This window comes from Heloderma suspectum, chromosome 15 (assembly GCF_057233095.1).
Source record: "Heloderma suspectum isolate Gila_16-S chromosome 15, 16-S_ref, whole genome shotgun sequence".
NCBI classification, from domain to species: Eukaryota; Metazoa; Chordata; class Lepidosauria; order Squamata; family Helodermatidae; genus Heloderma; species Heloderma suspectum.
The window spans coordinates 24,238,604-24,258,098 of NC_139472.1; the positions used below are offsets into that span (position 1 = coordinate 24,238,604).

Genomic DNA, 19,495 nt, shown 5'->3' on the forward strand with positions numbered 1-19,495 from the left:
AGACACTGGAAGCAGCCCAAGAAAGAAGGAAAGCAAAAGGCAACAGTGATAGGGGGAGATATGCCCAATTAAATGCAAAATTCCAGAGGTTAGCCAGAGGAGATAAGGAATTACTTTTAAACAAGCAATGCGCGGAAGCGGAAGAAGATAATAGAATAGGAAGGACAAGAGACCTCTTCCAGAAAATTAGAAACATCGGAGGTAAATTCCAGGCACAAATGGGTATGATCAAAAACAAAGATGGCAAGGACCTAACAGAAGCAGAAGAGATCAAGAAAAGGTGGCAAGAATATACGGAAGATCTGTATAGGAAGGATAATAATATCGGGGATAGATTTGACAGTGTGGTCAGTGAGCTAGAGGCCAGACATCCAGAAGAGTGAGGTTGAATGGGTCCACAAAGGTCCACAGAGTTAAAGCAATGGTATTCCCCATAGTAACCTATGGCTGCGAGAGCTGGACCATAAGGAAGGCTGAGTGAAGAAAGATAGATGCATTTGAACTGTGGTGCTGGAGGAAAATTCTGAGAGTGCCTTGGACTGCAAGAAGATCAAACCAGTCCATACTCCAGGAAATAAAGCCAGACTGCTCACTTGAGGGAATGATATTAAAGGCAAAACTGAAGTACTTCAGCCACGTCATGAGAAGACACGATACCCTGGAGAAGATGCTGATGCTAGGGAAAGTGGAAGGCCAAAGGAAGAGGGTCCAACCAAGGGCAAGGTGGATGGATGATATTCTGGAGGTGACGGACTCGACCTTGGGGGAGCTGGGGGTGGCGACGGCCGACAGGAAGCTCTGGCGTGGGCTGGTCCATGAAGTCACGAAGAGTCGGAAGCAACTGACCGAATAAACAACAAAATGGGTTCCAGACTTCAGGCAGTCATTGACTGCAAAGGACTTTCATCCAGGTATTAAAGGCGATCCTTAAGTTTGAAGTGATGTTGGTTTGTTCCATTACTTATGAGCCACCAACGATGGGTGTGTGTGTATGCCACTGGCTGTTCTTCCTGAATGGTTGTTGTTGTTTATTTGGTCAGTCATTTGGTTATTTATTTTGATGTGAAGTGGCCCATTCCAGTCCATTTCAATTCACTGACACCCAAAATGTCTATATTTAATCTTGACATCTCCCCAATAACCATGTCCAAATTGCCCTGGCTCATAGATCTTACATTCCAGGTTCCTACGGTGTGTTGTTCTTTAGAACATCAGATTCGTCGTTCACCACCAGCACCATCGGCTGCTAGCTGTCCTTTTGGCTTTGAGCTAGCTGCGTCATCACATCTGGGGCTAGTTGAACCTATCCTCTGTTCCTCCCCAGTAGCATTTTGACCATCTTCCGACCTGAGAGTCCCATCTTCCGATGGTATACCGACATATCTCTGGTTGTACTGATCCATTTAGTTTTCATGGCAAGAATACTGGGGTGGGTTGCCGTTTTCTTCCCCAGGGATCGTATTTAGTCTGACCTCTCTGCCATGACCTTCCCGTCTTGGGTGTCCCTTCACGGTTTAGCTCATGATGTCATTGACGTGCTCAAGCTCCAGCACCACGACAAGGTAACGTCTCCTTTGCTGAAGTCCTGAATGGTTAGTACCCTGCTTTTGCCAAACCCCTTGAATGACAGCTGAAAGTCGTGACTTCGCTTCCATCTGGGTATGTTTCCTTTCATAGAATCATAGAATCATCAAATAGTAGGGTTGGAAGGGGTCTACAAGGCCATCGAGTCCGACCCCCTGCTCAGTGCAGGAATCCAAGTCAGAGCATCTCTGACCGCTGGCTGTCCAGCCTCGTCTTGAACACCTCCAGTGTGGGAGAGCCCACCGCCTCCCTAGGTAATTGGTTCCGCTGTCGTATTGCTCTAGTCAGGAATTTTTTCCTGATGTTCAGCCGGAATCTGGCTTCCTGTCACTTGAGCCCATTATTCTGTGTCCTGCACTCTGCGATGATCGAGAAGAGATCCTGGCCTTCTTCTCTGTGACAACCTTTCAAGTACTTGAAGAGTGCTATCCTATCTCCCCTCAGGCTTCCCTTCTCAAGGCTAAACATGCCCAGTTCTTTCAGTCTCTCTTCATAGGGCTTTGTTTCCAGTCCCCTGATCATCTTTGTTGCCCTCCTCTGAACCCTCTCCAGCTTGTCTGCATCCTTCTTAAAGTGTGGTGCCCAGAACTGGACACAGTACTCCAGATGAGGCCTAACCAGTGCTGAGTAGAGGGGAACTAGTACTTCCTGGGATTTGGAAGCTATACTTCTATTAATGCAGCCCAAAATCCTATTTGCCTTTTTTGCAGCCACATCGCATTGTTGGCTCATATTCAGCTTGTGATCGACAACAATTCCAAGATCCTTCTTGCTTGTCGTGTTGTTGAGCCACGTATCCCCCATCTTGTAACTGTGCATTTGGTTTCTTTTTCCTAGGTGCAGAACTTGGCATTTATCCCTGTTAAATGTCATTCTGTTGTTTTCTGCCCAGCTCTCCAGTCTATCCAGATCGCTTTGAATTGGGTTTCTGTCTTCCAAAGTATTAGCTATCCTGCCCAATTTGGTGTCATCTGCAAATGTGATCAGCATTCCCTGCACCTCCTCTCCAAGTCATTAATAAAAATGTTGAAGAGCACTGGGCCCAGGACTGAGCCCTGCGGTACCCCACTCGTTACCTCTCCCCAGTTTGAGAAGGTCCCATTGATCAGCACTCTTTCAGTCTGATTCTGTAGCCCACTGTGGATCCACTGGATCGTTGTTTCATCTAGCCCACTTTGAGCTAGTTTGCTCATCAGGATATCATGGGGCACTTTGTCGAAAGCTTTGCTGAAGTTGAGGTATATGATGTCTACAGCATTCCCACGGTCTACAAGGGAGGTTACTTGATAAAAAAATGAGATCAGATTCGTCTAGCAGGACTTTTTTTTGGCAAATCCATGTTGGCTTCGAGTAATCACTGCATTGTTTTCAAGGTGCTTACAGATGGATTGCTTTATGATCTGCTCCAGAATTGTCCCAGGGATTGATGTCAGACTGACTGGTCTGTAGTTCCCAGGTTCCTCCTTTTTACCCTTTTTGAAGTTAGGGACAACATTAGCCCTCCTCCAGTCATCTGGCACTTCCCCCGTCCTCCATGATTTCTCAAAGAGAATAGACAGAGGTTCTGAGAGTTCTTCTGCCAGTTCCTTTATCATTCTGGGATGCAGTTCTTCTGGCCCTGGAGATTTGAACTCATTCAAAGTAATGAGGTGTTCCTTGACCATATGCCTATCAATCTCAAGCTGCAATCCTGCTCCTTCAGCCTGTACTTCACCTTTGCCAGGGGGGTCATAGACCCTCTTTTGTGAGAAGACTGAGCCAAGGTAGGAATTGAGCACCTCTGCCTTTTCTTTGTCATCTGTTATCGTTTTGCCATCCTTATTTAATAGCTGAATCACCATTTCTTTCCTCTGCCTTTTACTAATTACTTTGTAATTAGTAAATTACAAACTTAATTACTTTTTCTTTCAGCAGCGTGATCAACTTGCACTTGTTGCAGGTGTAGGCCATGTTGTTCTCAGGCAAAAAAACAAAAATTGCACACACCTTGCAGGTCACCACCACTGGAGAGTCCTGTCCTTCCATTGCCGCTTTTCCCTTTTTGTGTCTAGCTTCCTGGTTGTTCTAGACTAGCCTGTGCCTGGTCCTCTACTCACTGGAGGTTAAAAGCAGAGTCCCGCTGGTATGGAAGTGTGTGTTACAAGAAAAAAAAAATGAAAAAAAGTTAGTTAAAAAATAAAATGAAAAAGAAAAGAAAATAATAATAAAAAAATGTTAGGGGCCTCCCCCTTGACCTCCCCTGCCGAACTCCCCTGGCCAACTCCTGTTTGCTCCCTCTGTTCGCTTGCTGTGGTCACTTGCTCTCTGGGAGCTTGCTTGCTTCTGTAGTCCCTGGACCAGCTGGGGCAGCTTGCTCTGCTCTGCTCTGCTCTGCTGGGAGGCAGGAAACAGACACAACTTCAGTGTGGTGGTGTACAGAGGCCAACTGCCAAAACGGTTATCCTTGTTCCAATATTTCTGGCCCTGACTGTATGAGCCAACACTGTGATATGGCTGCAAAAAAGGCAAATGTTATTTAGGGCTGCATTAATAGAAGTATAGCTTCCAAAATCATGTGAAGTACTAGTTCCCCTCTACTCAGCACTGGTTAATCCTCATCTTGAGTACTGTGTCCAGTTCTGGGCACCACACTTTAAGAAGGATGCAAACAAACGAGAGGGTTCAGAGGAGGGCAACAAAGATGATCAGGGGACTGGAAACAAAGCCCTCTGAGGAGACTGAAAGAACTGGGCATGTTTAGCCTTGAGAAGAGAAGACTAAGGGGAGATAGGATAGCGCTCATCAAGTACTTGAAAGGTTGTCCCAGAGAGGAAGGCCAGGATCTCTTCTTGATCATCCCAGAGTGCAGGACACGGAATAATGGGCTCAAGTGACAGGAAGCCAGATTCCGGCTGAACATCAGGAAAAAATTCTTGACTGTTAGAGCAATACGACAATGGAACCCATTCCCTAGGGAGGTGGTGGGCTCTCCCACACTGGAGGCATTCAAGATGAGGCTGGACAGCCATCTGTCGGGGATGCTCTGACTTGGATTCCTGCATTGAGCAGGGGGTTGGACTCGATGGTCTTACAGGCCCCTTCCAACCCTACTATTCTATGATTCTATGATCATTTTTTCTCACCTATAGGTAACACACCTGTGCTGGGTTCCTGGAGAGCCTTACGTCATCCAGACATCAGAGGATAAAACAGTTAGGTATGTGGTCCTGTGGGAGCAGAGACCAAATTTTGCATAAATTCAGCATTTCCAATTTTGAATGAAACTTTTTGAATTTCAAAAATTTTGCAAATTTTGCTTCTGCAATTTGAATGTGGGACTTCTTTGAGGTTAGGTGGGATTTATTGTAGCCTTCAGTTACTTCAGTGTCTTGGAGAGACAGGTGTTGTCTGTATTTTTGGGTTTATGACCAAGAATGACCGCCCACAGGTCCATTTGGCCAGTCTTGTCTACTCTGCCTGGGAGCAGTTCAGCAGGGCCTTTCCTGGCCCAGCTCTCCAAGATGCTCCTGAACTGGGAGGTCTTCTGCCTGCCAGGCATATCCTCTGCCACTGAACAGTCCCCCCACCCTTTTCCCACTCCTTTTCTTCCCAGAGCATGCTGATAGGTGAGATGGAGATCCTGTCTGAGTGATGGTGCCCAGGAATCAGGGGGTTGTACTTAGTACTGATGGACCAGTGGGGGAATTTTTGAAATTAAAAATGCAAATAAAATAGCATCCCAGTCAACTCCTGATAATGTCACATGCTGTTGTGAAGCTGCTCAGGTGCGTGCGTTTCGCTTGCTTGGGCAGCAAGCAGTCGCCAGCCGGCACAACTGAGGCATCTCCAGTGTTCTTCTGTGTTTTCCACCTGTTAATTTCTGCCCCTTCACAGAATCTGGGACACCCGGGATTTGCGGGTGGCTCACACGTTCCCTCCCAAGCAGCACATCCAGACATCCTGCGACGTGAGCCTGGACGGCCGCTATTGTCTCAGCAGCAGCAACGGCGATGGCTGTGAGGCCACGGTGAGGCCCCGCTCCCCATGGCTGGCCAGGAAGGCTGAGAAGCAGAGGGCCGGGGTTCTCCTCCAGCTCTGGAGGGGTAGATCTATGCTGCAAACCAGTTTTGGCTTTATACCAATGTAACTGTCAGGCTTCCCTCAGAGAATTCTGGGAATTGTCTTCTGGTGTGAGTGCCGAGTATTCTGGGCTAGAGCTCCCTCACCCCCCACAGGGAAGTACAGTTCCTAGGGAAGAAGGAGGAATGCCTATGAAACCAACAGACCTACCGGATATTTCCCCATCCTTCTGAGAAGTGAGGCACACTGCTTTTCAGAGTGAAAATTTAGGAGGTTGTACACATGGGAATGTTTTCTTTTTAGAGGTTTCCCAGTCATTCTGCCCTGGCCTCCAAAGTGCCATGTCTTCGTTTGAGTCCCTCTTTTGGGAGGGTGGCCTCTGAAGGCAGAGAAGGCTGCTGCCCCTCTGCAGGGGGCTGAGCAACTGAAAGAACATAAGAAGAGCCCTGAAGCTGGGTCAGACCCAAGGGGGCCTCTCCAGGCCAGCATCCTGTTTCCCACAGTGGCCAACCAGGTGCCCCCACGGGAAGCCAGAAGCCTTCCCCTGACAGGGAAGCCTTAGAGTTATACTGTCTTTAAACATGGAGGTTCCTTGTGGTCAAGTCAAGCGTAGAAATGCATTAGAATGAATTCTTAGGGATATACGAAAGTAACTTACCTTTCCGCGGATTATGTTGATGGTGGTGGTGGGGAGGTGTTCCGTCCCTCCCCCCGGAATCCTTGACGGGGGGGAGAGGCGCTCCGTTCCTCCCCCCCCGGAATCTTCCACGGCTGGCTGTGCTCCGCGGCAGCTCCGCGGAGCAGCTGGCCAGGCCCAGCCAGGCCAGAGCCGTCTGCAGCTGGATTTCCGGCCGCGGAGGGCTCTGGGAAAAAACAAACAAACAAACCGTGTACGCAAATGGCTGCAGCTATGGCCGCTGCCATTTGCGTTCCTTATTTTTGCTGTCTTAATCTACGTAAATATTTATGTAGACTATGACGGTGAAAATAAAGGGGAACACAAGTAGCGTAGCAGGCGCTAATTGCGTCCCTTTTTGATTTGCCGTTTTAGCCTACGTAAAGATTTACGTAGGCTAAAACGGTGAATCAAAAAGGGACGCAAATAGCGCCCGCTATGCTATTTGCATTCCCCTTTATTTTCGCCATCATAGTCTACGTAAATATTTACGTAGATTTAAGACAGCAAAAATAAGGAATGCAAATGGCGGTGGCCGTAGCCGCCACCATTTGCGTACGTGTTTTTTTTTTAACCCAGCCATGATAGGCTACGTAAATCTTTTCGTAGCCTATCACGTCGTGTTTTTTTTTTTTACAAGACAAATGGTGGCGGCGGCAGCTGGTCGGAAGACCAGCCGCCGCCGGAGCCGCCGCCGGAGCTGCCACCGCCCGGAAGATCCACCCCAGGTAAGTCTTGTCCCGGGGGGGATCCGCGGGGGGGCAGGGGGGTGGCAGGCCGTTCCGCCACAGATTTCGGGGGGCCGAATGCACTGGCGAGTGTCGACCCTCCAGGGAAGAAGAGAACACGAAGAGTTCTTGGACAGAACGGTGGAACTACAGCAGCAAAGCGAAGACCAGAAGCTTGAAGAGCAGCAGCAAGATGAGGCAGAAGAGGGAAATGCTGAGGTGAGGAAAAATGCAGTAGAGCATACTCCTTGGAAAAGGGTGACAGGAGCAGAAGAACTAGATGCCACTGTGCACCAGTGGAAGCAGTGGAGCTGTGGAACCGATTCCAGGTACTTGCGGATGAGACTGGAGGACAGCCTGCAGAGGAAGAATCACAGGGGAACCTACATGAGAGTGAGCAAGAGGCTGAAGGTCAGTCAAACAGACGCGATGAAACCCAGGCCTACAACAAGAAGAAGAGAAGAGTGGTAGTAGTGGGAGACTCCTTCCTGCGTGGGATCGAAACCCAAGTATGTCGCGAAGACCCGTGGACTCGCCAGGTATGCTGTGTCCCGGGAGGACAGATTAGAGATGTGACTGAAAGGTTGCCTGCACTCGTAAAGCCCACTGACAGGTATCCCTTCTCACCCATGTGGGAACAAATGATACCGCCAAGCGGAGCTACGAAGAAATCACATGAGACTTTGAAGCTTTGGGAAGGAAACTCAAGAACTTTGGGGCCCAGATAGTTTTCTCATCCATCCTTCCAGTAGTTAGAAGAGGGATAGAAAGGGAAAGAAAAATACTCCGAGTGAACAACTGGCTACGAAGGTGGTGCTGACGAGAGAGATTTGGATTCTGGGACCATGGGCTATACTTCCTGGAAGATGGGCTGTTGGCTAGGGATGGGTTGCACCTCACAAAGGCTGGGAAGAATGTGTTTGGCCACAGCATGAAGAACTTCATCAGGAGGGCTTTAAACTGAATCCTACGGGGAAGGGAGACGTAAAGTTGGGGGTAGCAATGGATGAAGGCTCATGCTATCAGCTCTGATAGCGCCCAATAATAGTCTTCAGACACATGTAGGAAGAAAGCCAGACTATGAAGCACATGATCTTCGATGTCTATACACTAATGCCCAGAGTATGGGAAACAAACAGAACGAACGTGAACTCTTAATACAGGAGGGAAATTATGACTTGATAGGTGTAACTGAGACTTGGTGGGATGACTCTCATGACTGGCATACAGCGATTGAAGGATATAACTTGTTCAAAAAGAACAGGAGGAACAGAAAGGGAGGTGGGGTTGCACTGTATGTGAAAAATACATCTCTCTGCACAGAAATACAGGAGAAGGAGCTTGGTAGCCCCATCAAGAGCATCTGGGTCGAAATAAATGGAGCAAAGAATAAAAGGAACCTGGTGGTCGGAGTCTACTACTGGCCACCCAATCAAGGAGAAGACGAGGATGAAACTTTTGAAAAGCAAATAGCCAATGTTTCAAGGAAGCACGATGAAGTAGTAATTGGGGACTTCAATTTCCCCGATATTTGTTGGGAGACAAATTCTGCAAAACATGGTCACTCCAGGAAATTCCTGACTTGTGTGGCGGATAACTTCCTCCCACAGAAAATAGAGGAAGGAACTAGAGGATCGGCTATCCTTGACTTGATCCTAACCAACAGAGATGACTTAGTGGATAAAATAGTAGTTACAGGAACTCTGGGGGAAAGTGACCATGGTATACTTGAGCTCATGGTTCTAAAGGAAGCAAAAGCTGAGTGTAGCCATACCCGTTCCCCGGATTTTAGGAAAGCTGATTTTAATAGAACAATGATCAGTAAGGTCCCATGGCAAGCGACTCTAATGAGAAAAGGAGTCCAAGATGGGTGGGAGTTTTTAAAAAAGGAAATTCTCAAGGCACAATTCCAACAAGAAGAAAAGGTAGAAGACAACAGAAGAAGCCAATGTACCTTCACAAAAAGCTTAGAGATGACCTGAAAACAAAAAAGGACACATATAGGAAGTGGAAAGAAGGCCAAGCAACAAAGGAAGAGTACAAACAACAAACAACAATTCTGCTTATTACATGGCACACCTTGCTAGGTGGCCTCTTCTGGTCGGTGTCGGTAATGGGGTTTAATCATTTTAGTCTGATCTGGTGGGATTGGGATCATTGGTGTGCCTCTCTGGGCATGGACTGGCGCATGGCTGCAGATCCAGCAGCTGGATACATTCAAGTCTACTTGAATCTGGTTCACCACTTTCAGGAAAGTGTTCTCTGCTTTCATGCAACTGCAGATGTCAAGCAGATTGCAGGTTGCTCAAGTTACAGGAAGCCAGATTCCGGCTGAACATCAGGAAAAACTTCCTGACTGTTAGAGCAACACGACAATGGAACCAATTACCTGGGGAGGTGGTGGGCTCTCCCACCCTGGAGGCCTTCAAGACGAGGCTGGACAGCCATTTGTCAGGGATGCTCTGACTTGGATTCCTGCATTGAGCAGGGGGTTGGACTCGATGGCCTTGTAGGCCCCTTCCAACCCTACTATTCTATGATTCTAGGAGCAGGATGCAGGTGGGCCATATCACGAGACCGCGCCTCTGGTGGCTGCCGAGGCCACTCTTTCTCCACTAACAGGAGCTGGGCTCGCTGCTGGGCTTATGCGCACCTCGCCAGCAAGTGCTTGGCTCACCACTGGTCAGGAGGAGGCCAAAGTGCCCAAAGTCTAAGAAGATCTCACATGGTAGCAGGCAAAAGGGCAACAAGCCAGCACCACGATGGCAACCAGAGATGTTCTTCTCTTCCTGGTCCAAAATGACTCAAAGGGCTGATGAAGTCTGTGTTAGGGCACATCCAGCGTTGTCTGGTTCTGGGGCACGTCGTCCCCAGGGGGCAGTGCTTTCTTGCTGTGGGATGTGGGGATCCAGGCAGTCTGTCTTTGCAGCTTCGTGGCAGTGTGGATGGTCAACAGCACCTGATGGGGTTTGTTCCAGTGAGGCTCAAGGGGAGCCTCACGTCCTCTGATGGGCTTCGATGTAGACTCAGTCTCAGTCTGTAGGCGACAGGTTGTGACACTGTATCATAGGCACGTCTGGAAGCACTTCTTAACCTGTGACTGGAAAGCCTTGGGAGTAGTTCGACACGGTCTCATCATTTAAATGCAAGTTCGTAAGATGTTTTTAATAGGTGCTGAAGATGGGAGTCTCATGGGTCTCCTTAGACGGATCTCATGGGCACTGAGTCTAGTCTTTCGGTGCAAAGTGGCACACATGCTCAGCAGGGCCTAAGTTGGAGCATCGTACCATTTAAGTCCAGTTTAGCACAGATGTAGGCTAATTTGTTCTTTAAGACTCCATTCTCTTTTTCTTTTCTTTTTTTCTACCAGCTCTGCCAGCTGGGGATGGTAGGGGCACTGGAAACGCTGTTGACTTTGCAGAGCTTTGTACACACAACCACTAATACATATTTAAAAGAACAACATTTCTTCATCTGAATGAAATCTATTTGTATGTTAAAAGAAAGCTTACATATCTCTTAACTTTCTTTGGGGCTGGTTATCTGAGCAGATGGTGCACGTTCTTTCTCTCAGACGAGAACAGATAACAGGCTAATTCACTCAGTAGAGCAAGTCTCACTAAGTTAGAAAACTATCAGAAAGTGCACACACTGCTGGCCCCCCTTCACCAAGGTCTTTCTCTTTTGGTAGTAGTGTATGTTTTTCATGGTACCGAAAAAAGCATTCCTTATCACTTAGAAGGTACACAGTGTGAAGAGCAATTACGGTGCATTCTTTTAGCTTCTGTTAGTAGCAAATAACATGACGATCACTCTATGTGAATACAGCTATGAGAACAAACTCTAAAATTATGAAAATTGCCAACTTTCTAGTAAATCAGCGTACTTGTGCTGTTGTTTACTGCATTATTACTGCATATGATTCTGGCTGCTTGCCATTCTTCTAAAACGAAATCTAATACACTCTCCCCTTAAATCTCACAGATTCTATATGCAGCTGTTTAATTAAACAATTAAAACAAATCATACATCATTAAGCTTGCTAGGCTACATACAAAGCAAAAAGACGAAGCGAGAAAATAACAAGAACTACAGTCTGGGCCAGAAATATTGGAACTGTTTTGGCAGGTGGCCTCTGTACACCACCACATTGAAGTTGAAAGGAAACACACCCAGATGGGAGTGAAGTCAGGACTTTCAGTTGTAATTCAAGGGGTGTGACAAAAGTGGGACACTAACCATTCAGGAAGGACAGCCAGTGGCAGGCACACACCCCCATCGTTGGTGGCTCATAAGTAATGGAACGAATAGCTGACCAGCAGCTGCATGGCCAGGTGTGGCCTGTTTCTTGGGTACCCCATGACCAATCAAGCAGATAAAAGGCCTGGAGGTGGTGCTGAGTGTTATATTTGCATTTGGTAGCTGTTCACTGGAACCCCCAACATGAGGCCCAAAGAGGTGTCCATGAGAGCGAAGGAGGCCATAATTAGGCTGAGGAAACAAAATAAACCCATCAGGGAGATAGCAAAAGCAGTGGGAGTGGTCAACACAGCAGTTTGGAACATCCTGAAAAAGAAGGAATCAACTGGCAAGCTCAGCAACAGCAAAAGGCCTGGAAGACCACGGAAGACAACTAAAGTGGATGACCGCAGAATGCTGCTCATGGTGAAGAGGAACCCTTTCACAGCATCTAGCCAGGTCAAGAATGCTCTTGTGGAGGGAGGCATGTCATTGTTAACATCTACAGTCAAGAGACAGCTTTATGAATGTAAATACAGAGGCCTCTCAACAAGGTGCAAACTACTGGTAACACTCAAGAACCGAAAGGCCAGATTAGCCTTTGCCAGCAAACACCTAAAAAAGCCTGCCCAGTTCTAGAATAAGATTCTTTGGACTGATGAGACCAAGATTAACTTGTACCAGAATGATGGGAAGAGAAAAGTATGGGGAAGGAAAGGAACAGCTCATGATCCAAAGCATACCACATCATCTGTCAAACATGGTGGAGGCAGTGTTATGGCATGGGCATATATGGCTGCCAATGGAGCCGGGTCACTGGTGTGTATTGATGACCTGACTGCTGATCAAAGCAGCAGGATGAATTCTGAAGTGTATTGGGCTAGACTTTCTGCTCAGATTAAGCCGAATGCTGCCAAACTGATAGGATGCCGCTTCATATTGCAGATGGATCATGACCCAAAACATACAGCAAAAGCTACCCAAGAGTTTCTCCAGGCAAAGAAGTGGGATGTTCTTCAATGGCCAAGTCAGTCACCCGATCTCAACCCAAGAGAGCATGCGTTTCACTTCCTGAAGACAAGACTGAAGGCAGAAACATCCACAAACAAGCAGCAGCTGAAGGCAGCTGCAGTAAAGGCCTGGCAAAGCATCTCGAGGGAGGAAACGCAGCATTGGGTCATGTCCATGGGTTCCAGACTTCAGGCAGTCATTGACTGCAAAGGATTTTCATCCAGGTATTAAAGGCGACCCCTAAGTTTGAAATGATGTTGGTTTGTTCCATTACTTATGAGCCACCAACGATGGGGGTGTGTGTATGCCACTGGCTGTCCTTCCCGAATGGTTTCTGAAGGTCTCTTACCTTGGTGTGCACTTCTGGCATGTTCAGTGAATGGTGGTCCAAATTGGTTCGATTCTCCTCAGCATTTGGGATCCGAGTCACAGCACCACATTGTTCAGGGAATATCCAAGGCAGGTTAGGTTGAACAGTCAGAAATTTATTAAGGCACATCACGGCACAGGCAAAACTGTGTCTCTCCCAAATGAAACAGGATGCATTTATACAGACTGAAAGTTGGAGAACAAAGAAAAACACACTGTGCGTGCTCAGAAACCACTGAGTACTCAGCACAGTCTTATCAGCACAGCGGCCTTCTTATCTTTAGGGATGAGTTACTTCGGTGGATAGGAATGTCTTGCTTATGAGCAAGCTACAATTACCTTCTCATGGTCAGACACACGCTCACACACACTCGCGCTCAATCCCACCAGGCGCCTTGCCTGAACCAAGCTACTCACAAGACCTACTTCCACAGTATCAGATGTAAATTAGGCACATTTAGCAGATGTGTTTCAATTTCTGTAACTGCATTCAGTTTAGTTGTCCAGTTAAACTTTGCTTGGAACAGGATGGTGTGAAATTGTGTGTGTGTGTGTGTGTGCGTGCATGCGCGATCCATATGAGGTATACAATTATATTTGTGTGTATGTGCCACATACATTACTCCCCCACCCACCCACCCTCCCTTTCCTCTGTAACACACACACACACACACACACACTTAGGACTGTTGCCCAGTTTAAAACATCTTACCTGTTGATTAATTGTATTTTAACTGGTATATTTATTTATATTTCTGTCTATCACCAGTGTGCATGACAGTTTACACCAGGGGTGGACAATTTGTGGCCCTCCAGATGATTTAGCCTACAATTCCCATCAGTTCCACCATTGGCTGTGCTGGCTGAGGCTGATGGGAGTTGTAAGCTGAAACATCTGGAGGGCCACCCATTTGACATAATATAAGACAGCCTTCCCCAGCCTGGTGCCTTGTTTTGGACTGTACCTCCCATCAGTCCCAGAGAGTATGACCAATATTCAGGGATGCCGGGAGCTGTAGTACCCATCAAAAGGGCACCAGGTTGGGGACGACTGAAACAAAATTGCTGCATGGTTGACGAAGCTCTGCCGATGTATTTCATCCCTCCCCGCCTTTCGAGGCAACGTGGTCTCCCAGAGCAGCTTGCGTCTGTGGGCGGCGGGAGACGGGTCCTGCCCCCGGTGCTGAAACGCAGAGGAGAGTCCCCTAGGACAGGGCCGTCGAGCGAGAGGACGCTGGCCAGGCCTGGTCGTTCCCGCCTGGGCTGCCGGGCTGGGCTTCCCGCCCCTGCAGGAGGTCTCACTGGGCTGCCAGTCCCTGGCCCAGCTGCCTTTGGCTGAGGCCGGCAGCCGGTGTGGGCTTACCTTTGGCTCTGCTGATCCAGGGCAACTTCTTAAAACTCTGTGGGGGCCAGCGGGGAGGGCTTTTGCTTTGGGCTTCCTAGTGATTTGTGCCTCTTCTCTCCAGGTCTGGGACCTCCGGCAGGTGAGGCGTGGAGTGCGTGAGTTCAGAGGCCATGCCCAAAGCACGGCGTCCTGCGTCTTCTTCCCTCAGGGCCTCACCACCTTCCCAGCAATAGCCACTGCCTCACACGACTGCACCGTGAGAGTGTGGAGCCAGGACACTGGAGGTAGAGTCGCTCTCAGCTGTTGCTTGGGGAGAACTGCTGTGCTGGATCACACCAAAGCCCGTCTCATCCAGGATTCGGCCTGAGGTTGACACATGCCAGCCATGACTGGGATGGCCTTCCCCTGTGGCATGTTTTAAACATCTGGCAGCTGGAGGTAGACTTCCCTGGAGATGGAGGCTCCATTGAGTTGTCATGGCTGTTTGCCGTTGATCAGACCTGTCTTTGATGCTCTTGTCTAATCCTTTTGGTTTTTTAAACTGTATTTTGGTTAGTGGTCTCACAACATCATGTGGCAGTGAGTTCCATAAGTTGGTTATGCATGAGGTGAGGGAGAGGCTTTTGCTAGCCAAGATGATGACTGGGTTCAGACTACACGATAACCCACGATTGGTTAAATAAGCCACAGTGGCTTATTTAACCCATCATAGGTTATCGTGTCGTCTTGTCAGGAATTTTTTAATCCACGATGGCTTATTTGGCCCAAGTAACCTACTCTGATAACCCACAGTCTGCAGGAGGGGTTATTTAACCCACTGTGGGTTATCATGTTGTCTGTCTAGGGATGGCAGAGAATTCCGCCACGGATTCCAGTGAGGCTGGATTCTAAAGGAATCCGTGGTGGAATGGCCTCCTGCCCCCCCTGCCCCCCACAGAATCCCCCCGGAACAGCACTTACCTGGGGCGGATTTGGCAGCGGCGGCAGCTCTGGCGGCGGTGGCGGTGGGTAGTCTCCTTGCCGGCCACGGCAGGACTGCTGCTGCCGCCATTGCCATCCTTGGACCGTGATAGGCTACATAAATTCTTATCACAGCTAACCTGAAAAAACAAACAAACACGCAGCGTACACAAATGGCGGCGGCTACGGCGGCCTCCATTTGCGTTCCCTATTTTTCGCCGATTTATCTTATGTAAATATTTACGTAAGATAAATCGGCGAAAAATAGGGAACGCAAATGGCGGCTGCCGTAGCCACCGCCATTTGCGTACGCTGCGTGTTTTTTTTTCCAGGTTAGCTGTGATAGGCTACATACATTCTTATGTAGCCTATCATGGTTGTCTGGCTGGACGCAAATGGCCGCTATGGCGGGCGCCATTTGCGTCCGCACCAGGCTGTCTGCTCTGCGGCCTGGCCGTGGAGTGGAGCCAGCCGTCGAGGATTCTGGGGGGGAGGACCGGATCGCCTCCCCCCTCCGTCGAGGATTGATGGAGCAAAGATGAGTGAGTTTCGTACATCCCTATGTCTGTCAGGCACCATGGGTTATTTTGCTCACCTACAGAGTCGCATGGCAAGAGCGATTCAGATTGCTACTGTTTTTCGCAGGAGTTCTCTGAGTAACTCCCTGACAATTTGCCGGGATGGGGCGAAAAGTGACCATATTTCCCCCCTATTCCCCCATTTTCCCCTATTCCGCAATTGCTTCTGTTTCTCTTTTTTAAATTATTTTTCCTTTACACTTTGGTGCATTTGAGCATTTTTGCAATTGCGGTATTGGGAACATGTTAAAGCCTCTGTGCCAGAAATGTGCACTTCCTCTTTAGCCAGAAAGCACTTTAGCGAATGAGCGCTAAAGCTCTGTGTGAGGCTTGGTCCCGATCCTGCAAACCCCCAAGGTTTTATATCCACCACCACCCCCTTTTTGGTGCACATGGAATGTTTGCTCCTCCGTGAGCGATCGCTCAAGGTGTTGATGTGGATCGGGGGGGGGGGGGGGCTTTTGGTGCACCCGGGATTGTCGGTGGGCGCAACAGCACCACTGCTCCGGTGGGAGGACTGCAGCTGGACGAGGCTGGGGGAGGACTCGGATGATGCACAGTAGCTTAAAATAAGCTATGGACAGTAGCTTATCAGCCTACTCATGTGGTGGGGCATTGTGGACTATTTAAAAAATAAGCTACTGTGAGTAGCTTATTAAGCCGCCATGGCTTAAAGTGACGTCTGAATGCGGCCAATTAGTAATGGAGCCTCCATGTCAGGCACAGCCTACCTCCAAGGATGCTGGGAATGTACAAAGGAGGAGGGTGGTTCACTTCAGGTCCTGCTTGTGCATTTCTTGGAGGCAGCGTTAGTCTGATCCAGCAGGGCTTTTAGCTTCTTCACTGGGCCAAGCTGTGTGTGTGTGTGTGTGTGTGTGTGTGTGTGGCACAACCAAGAAAGTCTCCAAACCAACTTTGTGTCATTATTTGTGTCTTATTTTGTGTCATTTTGGTCATTACTTCCTGCTTTTATTTCATTTGGCTAATTGGTCATGGCCTTTTGTACATCTGTCAAGATGAAGGCTGGTTTAGAAATGTTTCAATCAGTCAACAAACTTTTTAAAAGTACCGTTTGCAGTCATGCAGCTTTCAAGGGTTAGGTGGGTATTCCATCCCAAACCTCCAGACAACTTCCTCATGAGGCAAAATGGTGATCCAGATACTTAGGCCTGGGACATTTCCTACCTTTTTCCTCGTTGTAGTGCCAGGAAAAATCTCCCCCACCCCCTGATCCAGTTGCCTCCATAACGAAACCTCCAAGGGCCCAGGATGGGAGGATGCAACCCAAATGAGCTGAACCATGGCCAGCCTTTCCAACACTGATGAAACAGTGCTAGTTTTGGGGTCCCCCAAAGATAAGGACCAGTCCCTTGGTTCTCTTATTGCAGCAGCTCTTGTCAAATGCAGGTTACCGAGGTTGGGGCGGGGGGGGGGAGTGGAGGCGACCAAGTGGTGGTGTGGCTGGGATCAGGTGTCTTTAACAGCTGCATGGCATGCCCAAATTAACCAGGGACACATCTTCCATCGTGGCATCTCTGTGTCACAAGAAGCTTCATCTGTTGCATTTCTGCCTTTGTGCAGATGTGTTAAGGTGCAGACTCTCCAGTGCTTTGTTTGGCATGTGAAGAAAGCGACCCAGATGGGAGGGTGCCATGTCTGTCTTAAGGGAGGGCACAATGTCTGTCTCTTTTGCTTCACATGCCAGGCTGCCGGGGGAGGAAGGAAGCAGAGGTTGGCTCACCAACGGGCAGCTCTGATCTCTCCCCGCAGTCTGTGTGGCCACCGCCTTCCTCGACGGAGCAGGGCCTCTGGCTTCGCTGGCTGCCTGTGAAAATGCCACCCTCCTCTGCGCCAGCACCAACGCCGGGATTCACGTACTAAGATTCAGCTCATCTGAAGGGCAGCGACTCCGGGAAGTGGCGATGTTCTGAGCCACAGCAGTGACTCTATGGAAGCATCTGCCTTGCAGCGGGACCCACATGCTACATGTAAGCAGACAGGCTGCCTATGCATTTCCAAGCCCAACTCAAGGTGCTGGTTTTAACCTACAAAGCACTACATGGCCCGGGATTGCAATACCTGATGCAGCACCTCTCCTGGTTTCAGCTTACTGAGACACTACGATCTGCATCTGAGACCCCCCACCGAGGGAGGTTCAGAGGATGGAGACATGGGAAAGGGCCTTCTTGATGGTGGCCCCACAATTCTGGAGCACTCTTCCCAGTGAGGCTCGCCTGGCACCAGCATTGTCACCTTTTTGGTGACAGGTTAAGACTTAACATACTCCCAGGCATGTGATTGGGCTGTTAATGTCAGTTGTTTTCTTGAGTCCCGGTATTTTATTGTAACTGTATTTAGCTTTTTTATTTTTTAAAAAATGGGTATGTTAAAGGTTTTATATTATGTGTTTCTTATATTGAAATTTTCTGTGAACCTCCCAAGTGCTTTGGCTATTGGGCAGTATAGAAATGAAATAAATGCAAGTGAATGAAATCTGTCATGGGAAGCAGAGTGGTACCTAACCTTTGCATCTGGCAGATGTAGTTTTACCAAAAACAGTCGGCAGCCAGCTTTACTGCGTTTATGCGCAAAACCAGGCAGGGCCAGTGAGCAGACAAGCTCAGTGAATGCTCCCATGGAGTCCACGAGGCCACACCTCATCAAACAATGTTCAGTATACTCACTTCTAACTCTGACATTTACACAACAACTTATATGTACATTTCCCCTCCAAGTACCTGAGGCCCAGGCTGATAGAGCAACACTCTCTGCCTCCACTACATACCCAATGGTCTGAATTCACATAAGAACATAAGAAGAGCCCTGATGCTGGATCAAATCAAGGGTACTATGAGCGAGGGAGAAAAGTGTCTCCCTATGCAAGTTCTCCACACCAGGCATAATTTTGTACATCTCTATCATGTCTCCCCTCACTTGCCTGTTTTCCAAGCTAAACAATCCCAGCTGTTGTAACCACCTCTCATAGGGGAGGTGCTCCAGCCCCTTGATCATTTTAGTTCCCCTCCTCTGCACTTTTTCCAGCTCTACAATTTTTTTTTTTTTTTAGGTGTGGTAATATTCTATTCAGGGAGTAGAATATTCAGTGATCAGAAATATTCTAAATGTGGTTGCACCATAGATGTGTATAAAGGCAGTATGATATTCACTTTCTGTTAGAAAATATTTGAGCTCCCTGATCCCGTAGAAAATATTTGAGCTCCCTGATCCCGTAGAAAATATTTGAGCTCCCTGATCTTTTTAACCACATGCTGGGAAGTGAAGCTGGGGAGCCTGGGACTGAACATCATGCAAAGCCAGCACTTCTCCACCAAGCAAATGTGCAAGTAGAGAATTTAGTACCAAATGCAGAATTTAGCAGCCTGAGAATATCAGCCTTTTTTTAAAGGCAAGTTTCTAGCCTCATTGTTAGACAAGTTCAGCTTGAGAGCAAGTGAGCAATTGCTGGGGAAACCTCAGAAGCTCAAGGGGCCGAGCACAACTTCAGCTGCCCCAGGGCGAAACCTCAGTGGTGTGCTGTTTCTGATCCCACTGCAGAATGATACAAGGAGCACGCACGCTTGCGTGGTTCACAGACAGCAGAATTCAAATGTGAGCTCCTTGGTTTTTTATCTATAAAGCCAGAATGGCCTCCCAGTAGCTGGCCTCTCCCGCCAAGATTGAATTCTTAGTTGAACCTGGAAATGTTTAAACGGACTCCTGCCTACGGACCCACGCCGCCAAGCAGGGTGATCTAGCGTGGCAGCGCTTCCCCTTGAGAAAGACGCCCAGTTGCGCACGTGCGCGGGCAAACACATGCCAGGAGCAGCCCGCTCCCCTGGCATGGAAGACCTCCCAAAGCAGATGAGCCGAGCCGGTCTGCACGCTGCCGCACCCTGTGGGTCAGGGGCACCATGCCAGGATCAGGGCTGTGGGAAGCAGCACTGCC

General features: G+C 48.5%; 1 protein-coding gene across 1 annotated transcript in view; it reads left to right on the forward strand.

Annotated features, from left to right (window-relative positions):
- Positions 1-18,039, forward strand: part of LOC146335499 (WD repeat-containing protein 31-like) — a 75,108-nt gene extending 57,069 nt beyond the window's left edge. Inside the window, exons 6-9 of the mRNA XM_084822163.1 lie at positions 4,713-4,780; positions 5,458-5,590; positions 14,133-14,295; positions 17,320-18,039. Of these exons, the coding sequence (XP_084678289.1) occupies positions 4,713-4,780; positions 5,458-5,590; positions 14,133-14,295; positions 17,320-17,480 (525 nt within the window). The 3' untranslated portion in view covers positions 17,481-18,039. The remainder of the gene's footprint in view (positions 1-4,712; positions 4,781-5,457; positions 5,591-14,132; positions 14,296-17,319) is intronic.
- Positions 18,040-19,495: the final 1,456 nt, after the last annotated feature.